General features: G+C 37.8%; 1 protein-coding gene across 3 annotated transcripts in view; it reads left to right on the forward strand.

Moving 5' to 3' along the window:
* The window catches only part of dennd4c.S (DENN domain containing 4C S homeolog), a 58,953-nt gene that overhangs the window by 27,528 nt on the left and 11,981 nt on the right, over positions 1-19,444 (forward strand). For all 3 annotated transcript variants that reach the window (XM_018243749.2, XM_018243752.2, XM_018243751.2), the window contains exons 7-22: positions 1,349-1,415; positions 2,470-2,528; positions 3,462-3,606; positions 4,221-4,396; positions 6,273-6,373; positions 7,281-7,499; positions 9,716-9,861; positions 10,791-10,826; positions 11,815-11,945; positions 13,140-13,272; positions 13,527-13,733; positions 14,150-14,278; positions 14,408-14,552; positions 16,092-16,238; positions 17,526-17,681; positions 19,222-19,362. In XM_018243749.2, coding sequence (XP_018099238.1) covers positions 1,349-1,415; positions 2,470-2,528; positions 3,462-3,606; positions 4,221-4,396; positions 6,273-6,373; positions 7,281-7,499; positions 9,716-9,861; positions 10,791-10,826; positions 11,815-11,945; positions 13,140-13,272; positions 13,527-13,733; positions 14,150-14,278; positions 14,408-14,552; positions 16,092-16,238; positions 17,526-17,681; positions 19,222-19,362 — 2,138 coding nt within the window. The remainder of the gene's footprint in view (positions 1-1,348; positions 1,416-2,469; positions 2,529-3,461; positions 3,607-4,220; positions 4,397-6,272; positions 6,374-7,280; positions 7,500-9,715; positions 9,862-10,790; positions 10,827-11,814; positions 11,946-13,139; positions 13,273-13,526; positions 13,734-14,149; positions 14,279-14,407; positions 14,553-16,091; positions 16,239-17,525; positions 17,682-19,221; positions 19,363-19,444) is intronic.

Here is a 19,444-nt window from a genome sequence, read left to right on the forward strand (position 1 = left end):
CTTTTTTTTCCCCATAAGCCTACATACAGACATCCTATGTCGGGTGGTGCTAATCATGGATTAAAAGCAAGCAGTGGCATATTTCTGAGCCATTCATTGAAAACAAAGAAATTTGACTACTTTTACTGTGTAAAACATTTGGATGTGCAGTTGTGGCTAGAGCATTGAATAGAAAGAAAACTTCATAACAGACACACAGTTGCTGCCAAGAAACATTTTATTTGCAAGTGCAAAACAAGCAGATATATCCTTTTAAGAGACAACAAAAGACCAGTTCACTAGGAGGCATGCCAATTTGTTTGGCATACTTCTGTGAATCTAATTGCTAACCTTGAACCCACCAGCTTTGTTAGTAGAGCGCAGCATCACCTTCTTTGTCTGTATTTGCAATGTTTTCTTGCTTTGCCCTGGGCTAGCACAGTATGATAAAGTTGGCAAAACCACCTTATTGCACATCTACTGGCTCAGTGCAAAGGGAACTAAGAATATAGATAAAGATGGTGGTGTGGCATTTTACTGACAAGTACTCCAGGACAGTGCATTTCATAGAATAAATCTGGTCAGTTCAATGTCCCTTCCCCAAGAGCTCTTATGTCCCCAGGTAGTGCTACCTGGTCCAAGGTACCTTTCCCTTTGAAAGTAGTAGCCTCTTCAATGTGGTAGGTACACAAGCAAGACCTGTCCTCACCCTGGAGAATCACACAGTGGCCAAAGTATCCACAGGCAGGAGAGCTCCCTGAAGCTCAAATGCTTTCTCAAAGCAGAGCACAATGCAGCCATTTCTAAGCTCTTACTGATTAGTCTTTTCAAGCAGCACTGTCACACTCCACAGATCGGGGCTCTCTTTGCTGGCTGCTGCCACAGAAGAAATCTTCCTGGAATGTGGAGTTTCTAAAATATGCATAAAAAATTATTCAAATGATTTGTCCTATTATTCTCTTTAAGCCCTTACTGCCTCCCTATAGTTTGTGTTTTCCAATCATCTACAGCCATTTATTTAGATTAGTTGTGATTAAAATCTATTTTAAATGTACAGCAAGTTATGTGACCATATAAAAAAGCACATGAACTGCAGCTGAACCCGTGTAAACTCTACCATGTTTTTTTATTTTTCTAAGTTCCTCATAATTCTGCAGCCTTGGCCACTCGCATATTAGTTGTTGATTGTATGAATCTATAGAGTTATCAGCACTTGTGGTTTCCTGGTTTATATTGTAATCATAAATATTACTGCATGACACAGAGCTTTAGTAATAAACATTGTGTGCTATTTGTACATGAACCCTTTTTTTTGTATTATTGCTGTATCTTCTAAGATGCATTTCAAAATGTTTCTTTTTATTTATAGACACATATCACACTTTATGAACAATGTACCCTTCCCATCACCACAGAGACCAAGAATCCTTGCTCAGGTAATTTAGATGATAGTATCTGGAGATACTGTGGATACTTACATGGATATGAAACTGCTACAGTGCAGTAGCCATTAGTATTTTGTCAATAATTAGCTTTATGCAGTCTACTATATGTCAGAAAATGGAAAAGCAAAGATCTGGTTGTATGTGTTGTAAATAGGGTTGAATTAAAAAAACAGGAAGCACTTTATATACGTACACAGAGATCCAGTATGGTGCACTCGGTCAACATTCATTCAGATGCCTTTGTGCAGGTCAAAAAAGCCATATTTACCACAATTAAAAGACCGCACCAATCAGGTCTTGGGGAAAAAAAGTGAAAAAAAAAATGTATTCAATGTTTCGGCTCCTCACTTGTTACATCTTCAGGACTATATATATATATATATAGACAAATACAAGAGTCCTCTGCACTCAACCCATTATCAATATATTTAAGACAGCGACATTTTGTGCATACTGCTACTGAAAAATGTTTTACCCTTTAAACAAAACAGGGATTGTTTGTCCATATATTGCAATATATTTAAGCTGGCCAACTACGTCAAAGTCATCCCATATCTGGCCAGTCCTATGCTAAATTTTCATCAGATTCATTAAGAATTCTATAACTTCATTATGCATTTTACAAAGGGACTAAGTTTTACCTGCAACTTACTAGCTGCTTTCAAAGTAAAACTCCCAAACTTCGCTGCCCTTTTATTAGACACCAGTGGGATCACCTGACTATAGCTGGGAAGGGTGGGAGCTACAACCCACCACTGGTGTCTAATAAAAGGGCAGCCAAGTTTTGCCTCAGGGGTTTTACTTGGAGACGTTTTACCTCCAAGGTTTTTGTGGTTCTTACACTTTTACAAATTTTTGAGATTCGTGGAAAAAACCCCGAAATTCAGTTGGAGTAAACGGGCCGCTTAGTGTTACTGTCACTTTAATTCAGAACTCGATTGCCCAAACATGTTCTATGCCTGTACACTTCAATGTTTGATTAGAAGAGAAATATGTTACCCTCCATATATAATTCTGTCCTTTATTATTTTTTTTTGTGCTACAGCTTTCTGCTCACGATGCCTTAATACTGTCTCAGCCTGTAGCAACGCCGTTGCCTCTAAGGTAAGTTTGGCCTCAGAAGTTTGATCTTACATTTTTTGACATGGAAGAAAAAACAAGCATGCTAAAGGCCATCTTATGCCTCAAACATAGCAAAATTACCGCCAGCACAACACAGTTGGGAAGACCCTGCTATATGCAGGAGTAAGCCTTTATTATGGGGGTTCCATGACTTTCATAGTCTGTTAAACCTACAATTTCATACAGCTGTAGGCTGATGGCCCAGTGGCTGACGTTATGCATACCTTTTCTCACAGAGATGCAGCCATACTAAACAATCATTCAATGTCTACTTGTGTTGACTACTGGCAGAAACTACTCCACAGGGCAACAGGTTTATCTTTTATGGCATAGAGATTAAGGGGGTTATTTATCAAGATCTGAATTTAATATCTAATATTTCTAATATCCAACTTCGAGCAACTCCGAATTTCCGAATGGACCTTGTTTATGAAGAAAAAAGCCTGAAAACTTCAGAGCTTTCCCCAAAACTCTGAATTGTTTGGCGTTTTCCTCAAAAACGAGGAGTTTTTTGCTCCGAATCCCCAAAATCATCGGATATAGGTACAGACATCAGTGCACCCCACAGTACCTTGAGAGCATTTAGATGCTGGGGCATCGGATTCTGAGTTTTCAAACCATCGGACTTAAAAAAAAATCCGAATTTTTCAGGATTTATTAAAGGTCTGAAAAATCCGATTTTTTTTTGGGATTTTGGATATTCTGAGCTTTATAAATAACCCCCTTATTGTCTTGAGCGTAACAGCTGGTGCAAGTTATGTGCATAAATAAGCATATTTAAGGAAAAAACTTCCCTGCAGTTATCATTGTGGATAGAACTTTCTGTTTTATAATTCTTATGCAATTTTATACAGAAATAACTTAATTGTATGTTTATTTGCAAAAATAATACATTTATCTACATCTCTTGTGTAGCGGAGCAAATTTTAGTACCCTCCTTATGAATCTAGGACCAGAAAACTGTGCTTCTTTGCTGCTGTTCGTTCTGCTAGAATGCAAGATTCTCCTTCACTCACTCAGGCCAGCAGTTCTGACTGGAGTCGCTGAGGCTGTAGTAGCTGTAAGTTTTGCACCCTTTTTAATATATTTGGGGTCCTTATTTTTATGGTCTGTGCATTAAAACATATATATCACTTAATGTCAGTGCTCCCAAACATAATACTGTATACAGACATGAGACCTACTATCCAGAATGTTCAGAACCTGGGGTTTTCTGGTAAGGGATCTTTCCGTATTTTGCATATCCTTACATTATCTACTTAAAATTAATTTAAGCATTAAATAAACCCAATATGATTTTTAGCTTTTAATAAGGATGAATTATATCTTCGTTTGGATCAAGTCTGTTTTATTTTTGGAAAATATGATGACTAGCAGGCACCAATCCGGAAAACTCTGTTTAGAAACTGGGAGGCTGTAGTTTAAATAATATGAATTTTAATTTATATTATGATTAAAATTAAATTAACAGCCTTCCACGTTTCGTGTCACCAAGGACACTTAATCATAGGCTGTTTTATTATTACAGAGAAAAAGAAAATCAGTTTTAACGGGTTTTTGGCTAAAGGATCCAATATCTGTCTATGTTTTGTATTTGTTACTCAAAACCCTTACCGGTATTATACCTTTTTCAACTTAAATATTCTTCTGTCTCTGTTTTTCTTTGCTTTCTAGATGATTTTCCCTTTTCAGTGGCAGTGCCCATACATCCCCCTGTGCCCGTTGTCTCTTGCGGATGTACTTAGCGCACCTATTCCCTTTATTGTGGGAGTGGATTCACGATACTTTGCTTTGCACGATCCACCTCAGGATGTTGTTTGCATCGACTTGGACACAAGCATGGTTTACACGTAAGCATTGAGTACATCAAATATTGTAGTAGTCTGACAACATTAATTTAGTTTTTATGGCATTATTTTCAGAAAAAGCTGCATATGATGATTGCTGTGTAATCTGGCACACTCACACTGCTTTCTACACAAACTTCTAAATAAAACCATTCTTCACCTTAAAACTAAAGCTTCAACTTCACTTCAATGCAAAGGTATTTTTGGAAACTTTTGTTAAGCTCCCCATAGACGCGACGATTCTTCTTGCCGAATGGCCGATTTTAGGGAAGTCCGACCAATCCTTCAAAATTATCGTGTGGTTAGTGGGATTCGAACGATCGTACATCTTATGATTTCTCGCCCGACATCTGTCAGGAAATTGATCGGCCAGGTCAAAAAATCTAATTCGGTCCCAGTGTAATCTATCTATGTTTGCAGGGTCAAGCAGGCAGCTTCCCTTTGTTTTCCTGGCAAATTGGTCTTTTTAGTTGATCTTTTAGTTTTGGTCAATTCGTACGATCATTCCAAGAAAATCGTGGTCTCACGATGAGGATCGGATTTTTGAAAAATCTCAACATCTATGGCCAGCTTTACCCACTCTGGAGGTGATTTAGTGCGGCTAACAAAATGTGGCCATGTGTTCTACTTCTTTTGAGTAGACTACCAAGCACTTTTGAAGATTTTTATAAAAATGTAATTTAAAAGCCAAGCAGATTATTGTATTTTTTATCGTTGAAACGATAATCTTGATATTTTTCTTTTTTTTTTTTTCTTTATTGAAAGGAGGGTTAATAATTGACTTTAAAAGACTTAAGTTGTTATATAGCAGATACTGGCAGAATAAATCAATATTAATGTATGTGTTAAACAAATGAGAAAGCTAATGCTGAATCCTAAATGTATTCACCTTTCCATTTCTGTGTTCTTGGCATGTAGCTTAACTATGTCTGGAAAGACCCAACACTGGAAGTATCTTGACACCACTAAATTTCACCTTGTAAATTTGTTCTGGTTTGGTTTAGGCTGTAATCATGCTTGCAGAAAGCTTGCTACACGTAGTAGTGGTCAAAGCTTTTTTGGTCCTGTATACTGTATATGCTATACATACAGCTTGATCTTTTTCTGGGTTACAGAAGTAAATATTTATGGCTTTTAGTACATCATATGACCCGGGAGCCTGAACCGTGGCAAATTACTTATTATAGATTTTATCTGAGCACCCACCATCCCTTAAAGCTTATTAGAGGGGTGGTTCAACTTTGTTATTTTTTGGTGTGTTATATAGTGGCTAATTCTAAGCAACTTTTCTGTTGGTCTTCATTATTTTTTTTTTGTACTTTTTGATTTATTTGCCACCTTCTTCAGACTCTTTCAAGCTTTTAAATAGAGGTCAGTGACCCCATCTAAAAAAACAAATGCTTTGCAAGGTGGCACTTTAATTATTATTATTATTATTGCTACTTTTATTATTTGTCTTCTGTTCAGACCCTCTCCAATACAAATTCTAGTCTCTTATTCAATCAATGCATGGTTGTTAGGGTAATTTGGACCCTAGCAACCACATTGCTGAACTACAAACTGGAGATCTGCTGAATAAAAAGCTTAATAACTAAGAAAAACACAAATAATAAACAATGGAAACCAATAGAAAAGTGTCTCAGAATATTACTCTCTACATCTAAAAGTTAACTCAAAGGTGAACAACCCTTTAAGGAAATACAGATACAGGTGTAACGTAGATGCAGCCAAGCAGAGTTTCCTTGCAAACATCATCCAGTAAATTCGATATGCTGTCCTGATAATACGTTGACCATATAGACTTATTTTATTCACAATTCTTTCTATTTTTGGAAAATCTTACTAAATGACTCAAATAATTGTGATTCTTATCATACAGGTCTGAAGACAAAAGGAATTTAAGCTGGAAGCAACTTCCCAAGAAACCAGTGAAAAACCTTATTGGTGTCTTAAAAAAGCTTTACCTCCGGCTCTCTTCAGGTAAGTTTTTTTTGGTGTGCGTTATCTGGCTCTGCCAGGTTGTAGGTTCTGACATTACATTGGATAGCATTGGATACATTGGCCAGCTTAAAGGAATTGTTCAGTGTAAAAATAAAAACTGGCTAAATAGATAGCCTGTGCAAAATAAAAAATGTTTCTAATATAGTTAGCCAAAAATGCAATGTATAAAGGCTGGAGTGATTTGATGTATAACATGTCAGTCAGAACCTGCTTTTCAGCTCTCTTGGTTTACACAGACTGGTTACCCTGGTTACCAGGCAGTAACCAATCAGAGACTTGAGGGGGGGCCACATGGGTCATATCTGTTGCTTTTGAATCTGAGCTGAATGCTGAGGATCAATTACAAACTCACTGAACAGAAATGTACCATGTGGCCCCCCTTCAAGTCACTGACTAACTCAGAGTTATAGAGCTGAAAAGCAGGAAGTTGGATTCTGGCTGTTTTATTAGACATCTGTTCACTCCAGCCTTTATATATTACATTTTTGGCTAACTAACTATATTAGAAACATTTTTTATTTTGCACAGCCTATCTATTTACCCAGTTTTTATTTTCACACTGAACTATTCCTTTAAATATATTGCAATATATGGACAAACAATCCCTGTTTTGTTTAAAGAGTAAGGCATTTTCAGTAGCAGTACGCACAAAATATCTTAAATATATTGATAATGGGTTGAGTGCAGAGGACTCTTCTATTTGTCTATATTACATTAATCAAGGCATGCTTTGATTCCTCTTCCACTAAATGTCATGAAATTAGAATAACTGACCCAAATGTTCAGAAATCTTAGGGCTTTAGCCCCTGCATGGTCTGCATTTTATCCAAATTCTCAGTTTGAGTAATTCAGCATTCCAATTTTCCTGTATACTATACATCTGCAGTTCACCAAAAGTCCCAAGAAGAATCAGCTGTACTGATGACCCCAATTGAGGCAGACTTCTCATGGCAAAAGAAAACAATAGATTTGGAGATGGAAATTCAAGAGGCATTTTTACGGTTCATGGCATCCATACTCAAAGGTTACAGGACCTACTTGAAACCCATAACTCAGGCACCATCCAACAAAGCTACTGCTGCAGATTCGCTGTTTGACCGTCAAGGTAATAAACCTGGCATGAAAAATATATTTTAAAATGCACCCTACTGCAAATTTTTGTATACTTTTGGTTGAAATTACCTATAGTTCATTACCTGTAGCTGAAATAAGGATGATATAGTGTTTTCCTTGCACATCATTAATTAATTGCTTTAAAGTGATACTGACACTAAAAAGTTTCTTTTCAAAATATTAATCTACACTAAGGGGGTTATTTATCAAAGTCCGAATTTATCTCAGTATTTTCTGCTACAAACTCCGATCAAATCTGCTTGGGTTTTTTAAGCTTATTTATTATTACATTTTCCGAAAATTTGCTTTGCGGTAAAAAATCAGATTTTCATGAATTTTTTCATGACTTTTTCATCACGATTTTGTCATAATTTACACCCGAAAACTTCGGGGTATTGCCCGAAACCCAGAGCACATAAAAAAATCATTGGGACTTCTTCCATTGACAGGTCTAAGATGCTGGATTTAATATATTCCAAAAAATTTGCGATTTTTTTTAAAAGTCAGATTTTATAACAGAAAATATCACAAATTTTTCGTGATTTTTGCATTCGGAGTTTAGTAAATAACTCCCTAAAAGTCAGGTTGATTGTTTTTTGCTGATAGTTCTGCTTTTGTAAGTACTTATTACTTGAAGTTTCTAAACCTGACTGTGTTGCCAACCTGACTGTCCCATCTCAGTCTGTCAGTTTCTAATGCTAACCGACTTCTGCTGCACAAATATGGCAGCCCCCTCATACAGGAACATGGGGTAAGAAAGGTAATGTAAAAGCATCAGGCAAATACTTTTATGGCAAAATTAGAAATAGCATTCAAAGATAATGTTATGATGGATATAAAAAAGCTTATTTTCTGGAGTCAGTATCTCTTTAACATATAAACTAAACAAGCTTGTGTTCAATGTGAGACTTATGCTGGTGGCTTTCCTGTTTAATAAGAACTAGTGAGCCCTATAGATGATCTCCTTCCACTCAGTGTTATTGTGTCAGAAGAGATGAGAAGGCATATTATATGAGGAATGAAGGGTAGGCATTTAGCCTCTGCTGATTTTCCATTTGTGTGAAAGAACCGAACAATAGTAAATAAGTATATAATGAAAATGTCTTTCAGTTGATTTTTTACTAATTCATTCTATGAATATCTGAGTATTTTTTAGCATTCCTTCAGTTGTGACACATGGACTTCTGTATCAGACTTTCTTCTTTCAATTAAAACCTCCAGGGCACTGACTTGAGCATGCTCAGTTTTCTCCTCTCTCCCCCTCCCTCCTGCCTGTAATCTGAGCCCAGAGCTATGAAGGAGCAGGGGGAGACTCAGGAAGGAAGTTATGTCACACCAAACTAATATGGCAGCTGCTATACTTAAGAAATATAGCAAGCTTCTAGAGCTGTTTACTGCGTTATAGTAAAGCATTCTTCACAATAAATATAGCGTTCTAGCTTGCACTATTGTGGCTGTCTATTGGAAATTAACTGCCTCAATAACTTTCCTTCTCTTTTACAGGAACAGTTTAGTGTAAAAATAAAAAGTGGATAAATAGGCTGTGCAAAATAAAAAAAAATCTAATAAAGTTAGTTTATAATAAAGTTAGGCAAAAATGTAATCTATAAAGGCTGGAGTGACTGAATGTGTAACAGAACAGAACACTACTTCCTGCTTTTCAGTTCTCTAACTCTGAGTTAGTCAGTGACTTGAAGGGGGGCCACGTGGGACATAACTGTTCAGTGAGTTTGCAATTGATCCTCCGCATTGAGCTCAGATTCAAAAGCAAACAGTTATGGCCCCCTCAAGTCTCTGATTGGTTACTGCTTGATCACCAGGGTAACCAATCAGTGGAACCCAAGAGAGCTGAAAAGCAGGAAGTAATGTTCTGGCTATTATGTTAGACATCCAGTCACTCCAGCCTTTATACATTTTTTTACAATTTTTAACTAACTATATTAGAAACATTTTTATTTTCCACATACTATCTATTTACCCAGTTTTTATTTTTACACTCAACAATTCCTTTAAAATAATAATCAAAACATATATGAAAAGAGCTTAATTTGAAATGAAGTCCTGCTAAACTCAATTATATTGTGCTTTTAATTTCATTCTCACTGGAATTATTTCGTACTAATGAGATTTTCTCTAAAATGCATTTGACTGGGAACTGTGTGATATTTATAAAATGCAAATATAACAGGTTAATTTCCAATGTTACAGGGTTTCTGAAAAGTAGGGATCGTGCACACATGAAATTCTACACTTCACTGACAAAAACCCAGATCTTCATCCGCTTCATTGAAGAATGCAGCTTTGTCAGCGATAAGGACACCAGTTTGGCCTTCTTTGATGACTGCCTTGAAAAGGTATAAAAAGTACTTGTCCTCAGTTTTATTTATTGAACTGTGCATTTCAATATTTTACTGAAACTGTTTAAGGTAATTTATTCAATAAACAACCACTATTAAAGGGCAAGGAACACTATATTTACTGGCACACCTACACCCCAGTGAATTCAGTCATCTTATTCCCCAGGCCAGCACTTCTCTTCAGGGGAAAAAAAATACACCTCCCGTGGGAATTTCTAAAGCATCACTGGTAGACTTAAGGTAGCCATAGCCGCACAGATAATATCGTACAAAACTAATTTTCGTACGATATTCGGTGAGTGTATGGTGGGAAAAGAGCTTTTCGATTGGGCTGGACGGTACATTTTGATTGGGTGCCTTTGAAGGCACCCAAACATCGGCCTTTGTTAGAACTGAATCGTCAGATACAGGTGGAATTCTATTGTTTCTACCTGTATATCTGCCGATTCAGCTCTACACGTGTGTATTGAAATGAACAATCTTTCTTGGAAAGATCGTAATTGTTACGTCTATGGCCACTTTGTGTGGCTTATCCCTTCCTTCCGCCCTGTGTTATTTAATTCACCAATAGGCACAGTAGCAGATCTTATCCACTATTAGTGTAGCTTCACACAGGCTGACGCTATGACTGTTAATGGGGCTGCACAAGGGTGTGGATGACAGCTGATCCAGAATGACCCCCTTCATGTGATTTGCCCTTATGAAATGCCCCCCTTGACTACTTGTAATAGAATGATCTTTGTAGATGTCAGGGAAAACAAAGCAAAATGGAAATTTTTATAATCCAATTGTTTAAAATGCAAAGGAAAGATTAATAGTAATGTTTTGTGGCATTTTAGTTGTTCTTATCACTGCTACTAGTAGGAGACTTGCATGCACAGTATTTGCATGAATAAAGTAATTAACAGAGTTTTTACTTTGTTTAGTTGTTTCCTGATAAAGGAGTGGAAAGAGGTGATAAGGTATGTAAACTGACTTACTATGGAATGTCTTCTTCTGTCACCTCTTTGGATACATGGTCACACAGGGCTGTTTCCTACACTTAGGAGGTTATTAATCAAGGTTCGAATTCATCTTAATATCGGCTGCTACAAACTCCGATCTAACCCGCTCTGGTTTTAAATGTGTATTTATTATTACATTTTCCCTGAAAATTTGCTTTGTGGGAAAAGCTCAGATTTTCACGATTTTTTCGTGAATTTTCCTCGAAATCTCTGAATTTTTCAGAGTTTTCACCCAAAAGCTCAGAAAACATTGTGGAATTGCCCGAAACCCCCGACATAACCAAAAATCAATAGGACTGTTCCCATTGACTTGTATGCAACCTCGACAGGTTTGCGATGCAGTGTTTTTATATTCGGGCTTTTTAGCCCTCGGGGTTTAATAAATTCTGAAAAATTCGTGAAGTCCGATTTTATAAAAAAAAATTACGAATTTTTCAGATTTCGGGTATTCGGAGCTTAGAAAATAACCCCTTAAAGTGATGCATTTTTAGGAGCCCTTCACAGATTTACATAAGTCACCTGGTAAGTGCTTGTACAAGGGCTAGTCTGACAATAGTTGCCTGAAATCACTTATTGATGCTTCTTCAGGCAACTATTACCTGACAAGTTTTGGCAAGAACACTTGTCATGTGATTGCAATGTAAAGCCATGGGGATGTTTCAGGTACTTTAACAATGTGTTTTTGGGTTGCTTAAAAGCACCCGAAGAAGCTCTAAAATTCATCTGCTTTCTCGATGTATGGTTGAATGGTGAAGGATCTTTCAGCAGTGAGAGGATGCTATCCTGTGAGTTTCTTTTACTTCCTATAGCTTGGCTTTCATATTATTCACACTTGAATGCAGTAAGGAGGGAGATTACTAAATGCCATTGCTGTTTATTCTTCCGAGATCCAACTTCCATTTCATTGGATTTTCTCTCTGATATTTTGTGACTATTGCATTAACAGGGGGATTTGGAATTCCCAGAAGACACTCGTCTGATTGAGCTAGATGACTCACAGAAGAGCGAGCACACCGTATTTATAATGCCACCTGAGCCTCTGCCTGAAGATGGACCTGACCCTCACCCAAAATATAGGTAGTAGCCACTCATCACTTGGGATTTTTTTTTTCATAACATCAACCTAACACTTAAGTTTAAAGTAAAGCTATGTGGCAGTACGGAATTCCATATCTGAGGAATGCTGGAATTTAGGATATAATTAAATTACAAAATAAGCTAATTGCTCCGTTTGTCAGTATTGCACTTTTTTACAGCAGGGTTGAGGACAGTGCATAAATAAAACAACTCAACTATCTGAAAATGTAAAATATATATGTATAAACATCCTCTGCATTTGTATAAAAAATGCTGGTAATCTCCAAACTCCAAAGCATGCTGATCCAATTGTTGCTCACCTTTCTTCTATGGTGAGCTATCCATTCACATTGGGGGTTCTTTGGAGACTTACTGCCCCCGTAGCCTGAAGCAGTCCTCTGAACTCTGACCAGATGCCAGTTAGCAAGTCCTTTGCGTTTGAATAGGCATGGGCCAGTATGATGCAATTTGCAAGCAGATTCAGCAATTGTATGGTCAGCTTATCTGTGTGTCAGAATTGTAGTACAGGTATGGGATCCGTTAAACCCGTTATCCAGAAAGTTCCGAATTACGGAAAGGCTGTCTCCCATAGACTCCATTATAATCATATCCAAATCTTTAAAAGTGATTTCCTTTTTCTCTGTAATAATAAAACGGTACCTTGTACTTGATCCAACCAAGATATAATTAATAGCAGAACCAGCCTTTTGGGTTTATTTAATGCTTACATGATTTTCTAGTAGACTTAAGGTACGAAGATCCAAATTACGGAAAGATCCGTTATCCGGAAAATCCCATGTCCAGAGGATTCTGGATAACCGGTCCCATACCTATATATCTAAAATGTTCATTAGCCCCGGGGATCAGGCCCGGACTGGCAATATGTGGGTTCTGGCAAATGCCAGAGGGGCTGCTATAAGGTGCCATAGAAAGTCAGTATTTAGTGGGCTGGTGGGGGCTGTTTGGGCCTCTGTGTGGGCTGATTGGGCCTCTGTGTACCTATTTTAATTCTCAGTCCGGACCTGCCGGGGATGCTCTAATTTTTTCCCCTCAGTGGTTACTCTTTACAATCACTTGCAAGAGCTGTCTTGTTTTGTTTTTGGTTATTTTATGTTTTTAGTAACTTGTAAATATTATTTGAAGGAATAAACATATTTATGTAATGTTTAATAAAATGTATTTCCTCACAACTAGCTACAAAAGCTTTCCAAGACTAGACTACGCTCTTTTTGACCAAACACGTGATCAGTACCTTTCTTTCAATGGAACCGCTAAAGGTAGCCGAGCAGCAAGCAGCCCCACATTTATTGGGAAAAGGACAAAACAGGTATAGTATATTTCTGTAGCCTTACTGTAGTCAAGTGAATATATCTGTCATAGAGATAACATTCTTTCAGTTACTGGTTGTTTACAGGTGTAATACCTTAGCATGACTCTTGAGGACTTTAGCCAAACAAATTACATGGAACTTTTATACGTGATCTACTATCAACTGTTTTTTGTGTAAAATCTTTATTAATTTATTCAGATCTTTTAAAAACAAGTATTTTAAAGAATTTAATTTATTTACTTTTTTTTCAGGAAATCAAAACAGCTCACAAACTAGCTAGAAAATATTTTAGCAATGATCCTGCTTGGTCCAAATGTCTCTTCAGCCAGTGCTTTAGCTTGTGGTTTGTTTGCCTGCCTGTTTACATCAAGGTATCACATTCTAAAGCACGTGCACTTCAAAAAGCTTATGATGTGTTGGTTAAGATGAGGAAAACCGATGTAGATCCATTGGATGAGGTGAGTATTTATTTATGAAAAACAGCTGCTGTATTAACACATTATATATAAGTACATAAGACTGCTGCACACACTTTACAGGGGATAATGCCCTGCTGCTAACTGATATAATATATAACGTTTACCCCAGGATCAAATAGTTTTCATTTCCAAACATGCATTACATTTTCTGGACGTAACATACATCTCCTTGAAGGTTCTTAATGATCGTTAATGTCACACATGTTGAATCTTACAAAAGAAAAATTTTCTTAAACATATAAACAAATTCCAAGTTTATCAGTTTTCACAGGTTAGGTTTGATTTACCTTAAGTAACAAGCCAAAAGTCTATTGAGGATCAAATATTTTTTATGTAGCTATGTAGTTGCAAAAGAATATTTTAACAAATGCCTTACCATATTTTTTCTTGCTTAGGTGTGTTACAGGGTAGTAATGCAGCTGTGTGGCATTTGGGAAAACCCTGTTCTAGCAGTGAGAGTATTGTTTGAGATGAAAAATGCTGGGATACAGCCAAATGCAATTACCTATGGTTACTATAATAAGGTATGTTTATTATATGCAGAAAATTATGCTTTAAATCCTTTCCTCTGTATTTTATTTTATAAATGCATGACATTATTTATCAATCTAAGAATTAAAAAAAAAAAAGGGTGATTGTTCTTTGTGGCTCAGGTTGTGTTGGTCAGCCCATGGCCAAGCAGTAATCGCAGTGGAAACTTTCTGTGGACAAAAGTTCGCAATGTGGTGTTTGGTTTGGCACAGTTCCGAAGGGCAACAAAGAAGTCACAGACATCTTCTGAGGACTCTTCAGCATCAGGTAACGTGGCAAGTAATTAGCAGGAGAACGCCACATATTGTGTAATGCCTCCATCTGTTTTTCATAATATCTTCAAAGTGTATATATAAAGTATAGCTTTTGGTTAAAGGGGTAGTTTGCACTTTTTCTATAGTGCAAAGGATTTAAAATGTCCCTTTGCTTACAAGGTTAAATGTTTGATGGACAATTTTTATATTTGTATTCCTTTATCTAACATCATAGCAGTATAGTTGTGACAGCACCAATTAATAACTGGGATGTGCACCCAAAAATAAAATGTTGACAAACAATAGAAAACATTATTTAAAGAAACTTTCTAATATGCATTAAAGAAAGAAAATAAGTACTCAGGGGAGAGGGTTGGCAATATGTTAGGCACTCCATGGCAGCTGCTTCCCTTTTAAACCGCTGAGCACCACCATCTTCAGTTTATTTCATGTTTTCACTGTAGGCTTCCTAACAAATTGCTAGACCTCCAGTGGATATTGCTTGTCTTGTCCTTTGATTAATATTTGTCATTGTTTTTAAAGTTACTGTAGTTGTAAATAAAATTGTAATTATATGTTGGAAAGTTTTTTTAAATTATATTTTCTTTTCCATAGGCAAAAGTTTATAACTGGGCTTACATCCAATATAAGCTCATAAAGAATACAACAGATATATACTACCCTTATATTGAGCCTGTAACCTGATTAAAGACCATTTCAAATGAGCAGCTCCTTCATTATGGTTTAGTCTTGTCATGCTGGTTACCAACAGAACAGTAACCTAATCCAAATTTTTCTGTGTGTAACTATGAGTTCCTGGGCCCACCGCAAAATCTCTTTAGGGACTACCATGATAATTTTTTTTAAATAGTTTTTCATTCTAGTCCCTGCGGAGCCTCTGTACAGCTGGGGGTGGGCGGGTTGCTTTCTTTATTCTAAGGGTCAGGGCACACAGGCAGATTCGGGGAGATTAGTCGTCCTGCAACAAATATCGTATTCTTCTAGACAACTAATCTCCCCGAACTGCCTCCCCTGCCTTCCCGCCGGCTAAAATGAAAATAGCCGACGGGCTGTCACTCTGAGCCATTAGTTTTCCGAATATCCCTGAATTTTGAATTTTTTTGAATTTCGGGCGACTTCAGAAAACGAATCGATCTGAGTGCCATCCTGCTGGCTATTTTCATTTTAGGGGAGGAAGTTCGGGGAGATTAGTAGAAGAAGAGGTTATTTGTCGCCCCTAAATCCCTGACCCTAAATCCCTCTGCCTGCTAGTTTGTATGACACTTTTTATTACATCTTTGACATCTGATATGAATGACATCTATATCTTTTATATGTATGACATGTACATGTTTTATATGTATATAAAATAATTTTTTAAGTTCCTTGCCACATGTCTTTTCTTGTGCAGAGATTAGGATTTATGTTGCTTTCACTCTGCAGCTAACAAACCCACTTACAAGACTGATTTCCATGCTTTTTAACTAGAGATTGCTGTGCCTTAAGCCAGTTGTTTCATTATGCCCATGATAACCTTTTTCATTTCTCCCAGCTCTTCCAAGTTCCGCACATGCAAATGATGGGGAGGCTGTAAGCCATCAAAGAGAGGATAATTGTAATGATTCTAACTCTGGCGAGCACACCCTCTTCGTGCGTGATCTAATCAGAATTGATTCCACTGATAACCATTCTAGCACAGGTATTTGTGATGGGCTACTTACCTGTAATCTCACTTCTCTCCTTGCATGCTCCTAACTTGAAAATTTGGCTTACTCGCTTAAAGGGGTAGTGACACTTCTCAGGTTTTAGCATAATTGAATTCTTCATCAAAATAAGAGAGTGTTGGACTCTGACACGTTCTTATGGTCCCTTGGGGCTTGTCAATCAAAGCTGTAAGGCAAGTTAAATGCTTTACTGACAGGAAGAATCCGGCGCAGTTAAATGGTGTTGTGCTTATACTATACTACTACACACAGGGTCAGGGTTTACAGCCTCTTTGCAATAGTTCAAAAGACTGTGGCTACCGTATTGTGGTGCTGTATCCAGAAAGCCTGCTGCTTAACTTGGTTCCAGTAATATAGCATAAAAAGTCAGATGGCACACACTTCAGCAATTGTGCTAATTGTGCTGATTTATTTGGATCTCCACACAATGTTTCGGAGGTACAACTTCCTTTATCAAGTGCTCTCATATGTGCAATTCAATCCACAGGTATATAAAGGTACAGAGGTGGAGAACTCCTCCCCTCTAATTAAGTGACATCACAATGTGCATTTACATATTAACCTATAGAAGGTGATACATTGTATCATACCTTCATGGTTACAATACCTGAGTAGTGACAAGCCGTGCTTATATATGTCCAAGTTTTAATTTACTGAAAAATGTCTTGAATGTAATGAAATGAATGTAAACATATTTTTAAAAAAAGCTAAGCCTTTTGTTCATTCGTTGATCTCTAAGGTGACTTTCTCTGGGCTGGCGTACACCCCTGCATTGGCTTTAAGATTCTTCAGGCACCACAACTAAAGGTGTCCTATCCCTTCCTAATCTCAAGCATTATTTCTTGGCAAGCCAGATGATTTATGCACACTGGTAGTTAACCCCTTGCACTAACACCTCTGCTGCCATCCCATGAAGCCACAGGTTTGAGTTTCCAGAATGCTCTAGCCAAATTATCTTATCCAAATTATAAATAAGTTGTTTAACCAGAGGCTTCAAACAGAAGTCTACCTGGTTGGGAGAACTTTGCATTTGTGGGCATGGCTTGTGGGGGGGCCCTGGTGACATCATTATGCCTATGTACAAAGCTCTGTGATATCACTGCACATGTGCAGAGGCCTTTTTATTGAACTGAACACTCATTTCACATGCAATGAATAGTGGTGCATAGCATTGTGAATTGTGAGCCATCTGCATGGTTTTGTATGGCTGTAGCAAATTAAGAGATTCTACAGAATAGAAATGTGCACATTTTCTTTCTCAGAGAGTCCATCTAATAATGACTCCAAAGGCGAAGTCGAGACAGATGGTGCTGAAGGTGGTACTGAGCAGAAAAATAACGCAGAAGCAGATTGTAAAGCAAAACTGAAGCACACGCCAAACTGTGATGAGCCCTCACTTTCCTCTATGGATGCGACAGGTGAAAAATGTTTAACCAGTGTTTTCAATGCACAGTTCAGCAGTAGAAGAATAATAGAAGGAACGGCCTGTGTTCAAGTGGAATAGCAATGGATGTTTAAGCTTAAAAGTATAAAGTGATTGAAAACAAAGAGTGTAGTTATGCAGCTGTAGGAATCGGATCTGGACTGAGCAGGGTAGGCAGAAGAGGCACCTGTCTAGGGCGCAAAGATGTAAAGGGGCTGGGCTGGTACCTGTTCAAAGGTCTTCTGCCTACCCCTTGACCCGGTGGTTTGCTCCCCTGCTGCTTTCACCTCCCTCTTCTCTCGTCCCCTCCCTCCGTCACTCTCCCCACCTCCCCATCCCCTTCGTTACTCTTCCCTCCCTCCCTTCTTTTGGTGGTGCATGCATACTCACGAGTTTGCACACGGTGTGGGCTTGGCCTGGCCCTGGGACTGAGATCCAAAATAGCCTGATTGAGATCTGGGTAGGGTCGCTCCTGCCATGGGGCAAGGTTAGAACATTGCTTCAGGTGGTATGGAGCGGCCAGTTACCAGGGGTCACAAAAATTTGGCAATAGCGCTCACTGCACTAGCAATGCAGCACCCCTGGACCCACTCTGACGCTAAAAGTTGTGCGGAGTGGGAGGGGGGCGCCTCCTGGTAGCTGCCTCAGGCAGCAGCAGCCCCTGAAACGCCCCTGGATCTGGGAACTGTATATTATCCAGACAAGCCCTTGCTTTGATCCTTATCACAAGACATTACATTTTATTTTCACATCACAGATGGGAATAGGTTAACGGAACAGTAACGCCAAAAATTGAAAGCATTTTCAATTTATTTACATAATATACTGTTAGCATGCACTGGTAAAACTGCTGAAACACAACTATAGTTTATATAAACAAGCTGCTGTGTAGCCATGGGGGCAGCCATTCAAGCTGGAAAAAAATAGAAAAAGCCATAGGTCACAACACAATGGTGTTTTATCTGCTATGTAACCTGTGCCTTTTCTCCTTTTTTCCAGTTTGAATGGCTGCCCCCATGACTACACAGCAGGTTGTTTATATAAACTATATTAGTATTGCTGAAGCAACACACAGCAGTTTTACCAGTGCAGAGCAACAGTACATTATATTTTCATAACTTTGATATACTTCCAGTTTTTAGTGTTACTGTTTCTTTAAAGGAATGACATGAACTCAATGACTATGGCTTGTGTTGAACTGCTGAACTGTTTTAATTAAGAAATATCTAAGGTTTTTGGTATGTCTTGTGCTGATCTGTGCAGTGCAGTGAAATTGAAAATACCTTTATATTTCAAGTTTCTCTGTTTCATCAGCAATATTGTTTTTAGATTGTGTTCAGTCAGATTATGACTCCCAGTTAAACCTTGTGGCAGCAAACTCACAATTCTAGTAACCAAATACCAGTGTTACTAATATTAATCTCCATTAAATAATACTGTAATGCATTTTTCCTATTCAGTTTATAGTTTGATTTTGCCCTTAGAGTGTCTGGTAAAACATTTGATTGAGAGAAACTTTATTCTTAATGCTATAGTATCTAGCAGCGGAGACCATCCCGAAAAATTACTTTCAACCTCTGAGGCTCCAAGTCCCCCTGAATCACCTCCTTGTGGAAGCAGCATTGTTAAAGTTCCTTCAGGAATTTTTGACAGCACAGGAAGGAGAAGCAGTAGCGGTGAGTCATCATCTTGCCATCTGCATGTGTGTGGTTTTTCAAACAAAAAATCTTTTTTATTTGTATGCAAACTTTTGCTTTA

This window comes from Xenopus laevis, chromosome 1S (assembly GCF_017654675.1).
Source record: "Xenopus laevis strain J_2021 chromosome 1S, Xenopus_laevis_v10.1, whole genome shotgun sequence".
Lineage (NCBI taxonomy): Eukaryota > Metazoa > Chordata > Amphibia > Anura > Pipidae > Xenopus > Xenopus laevis.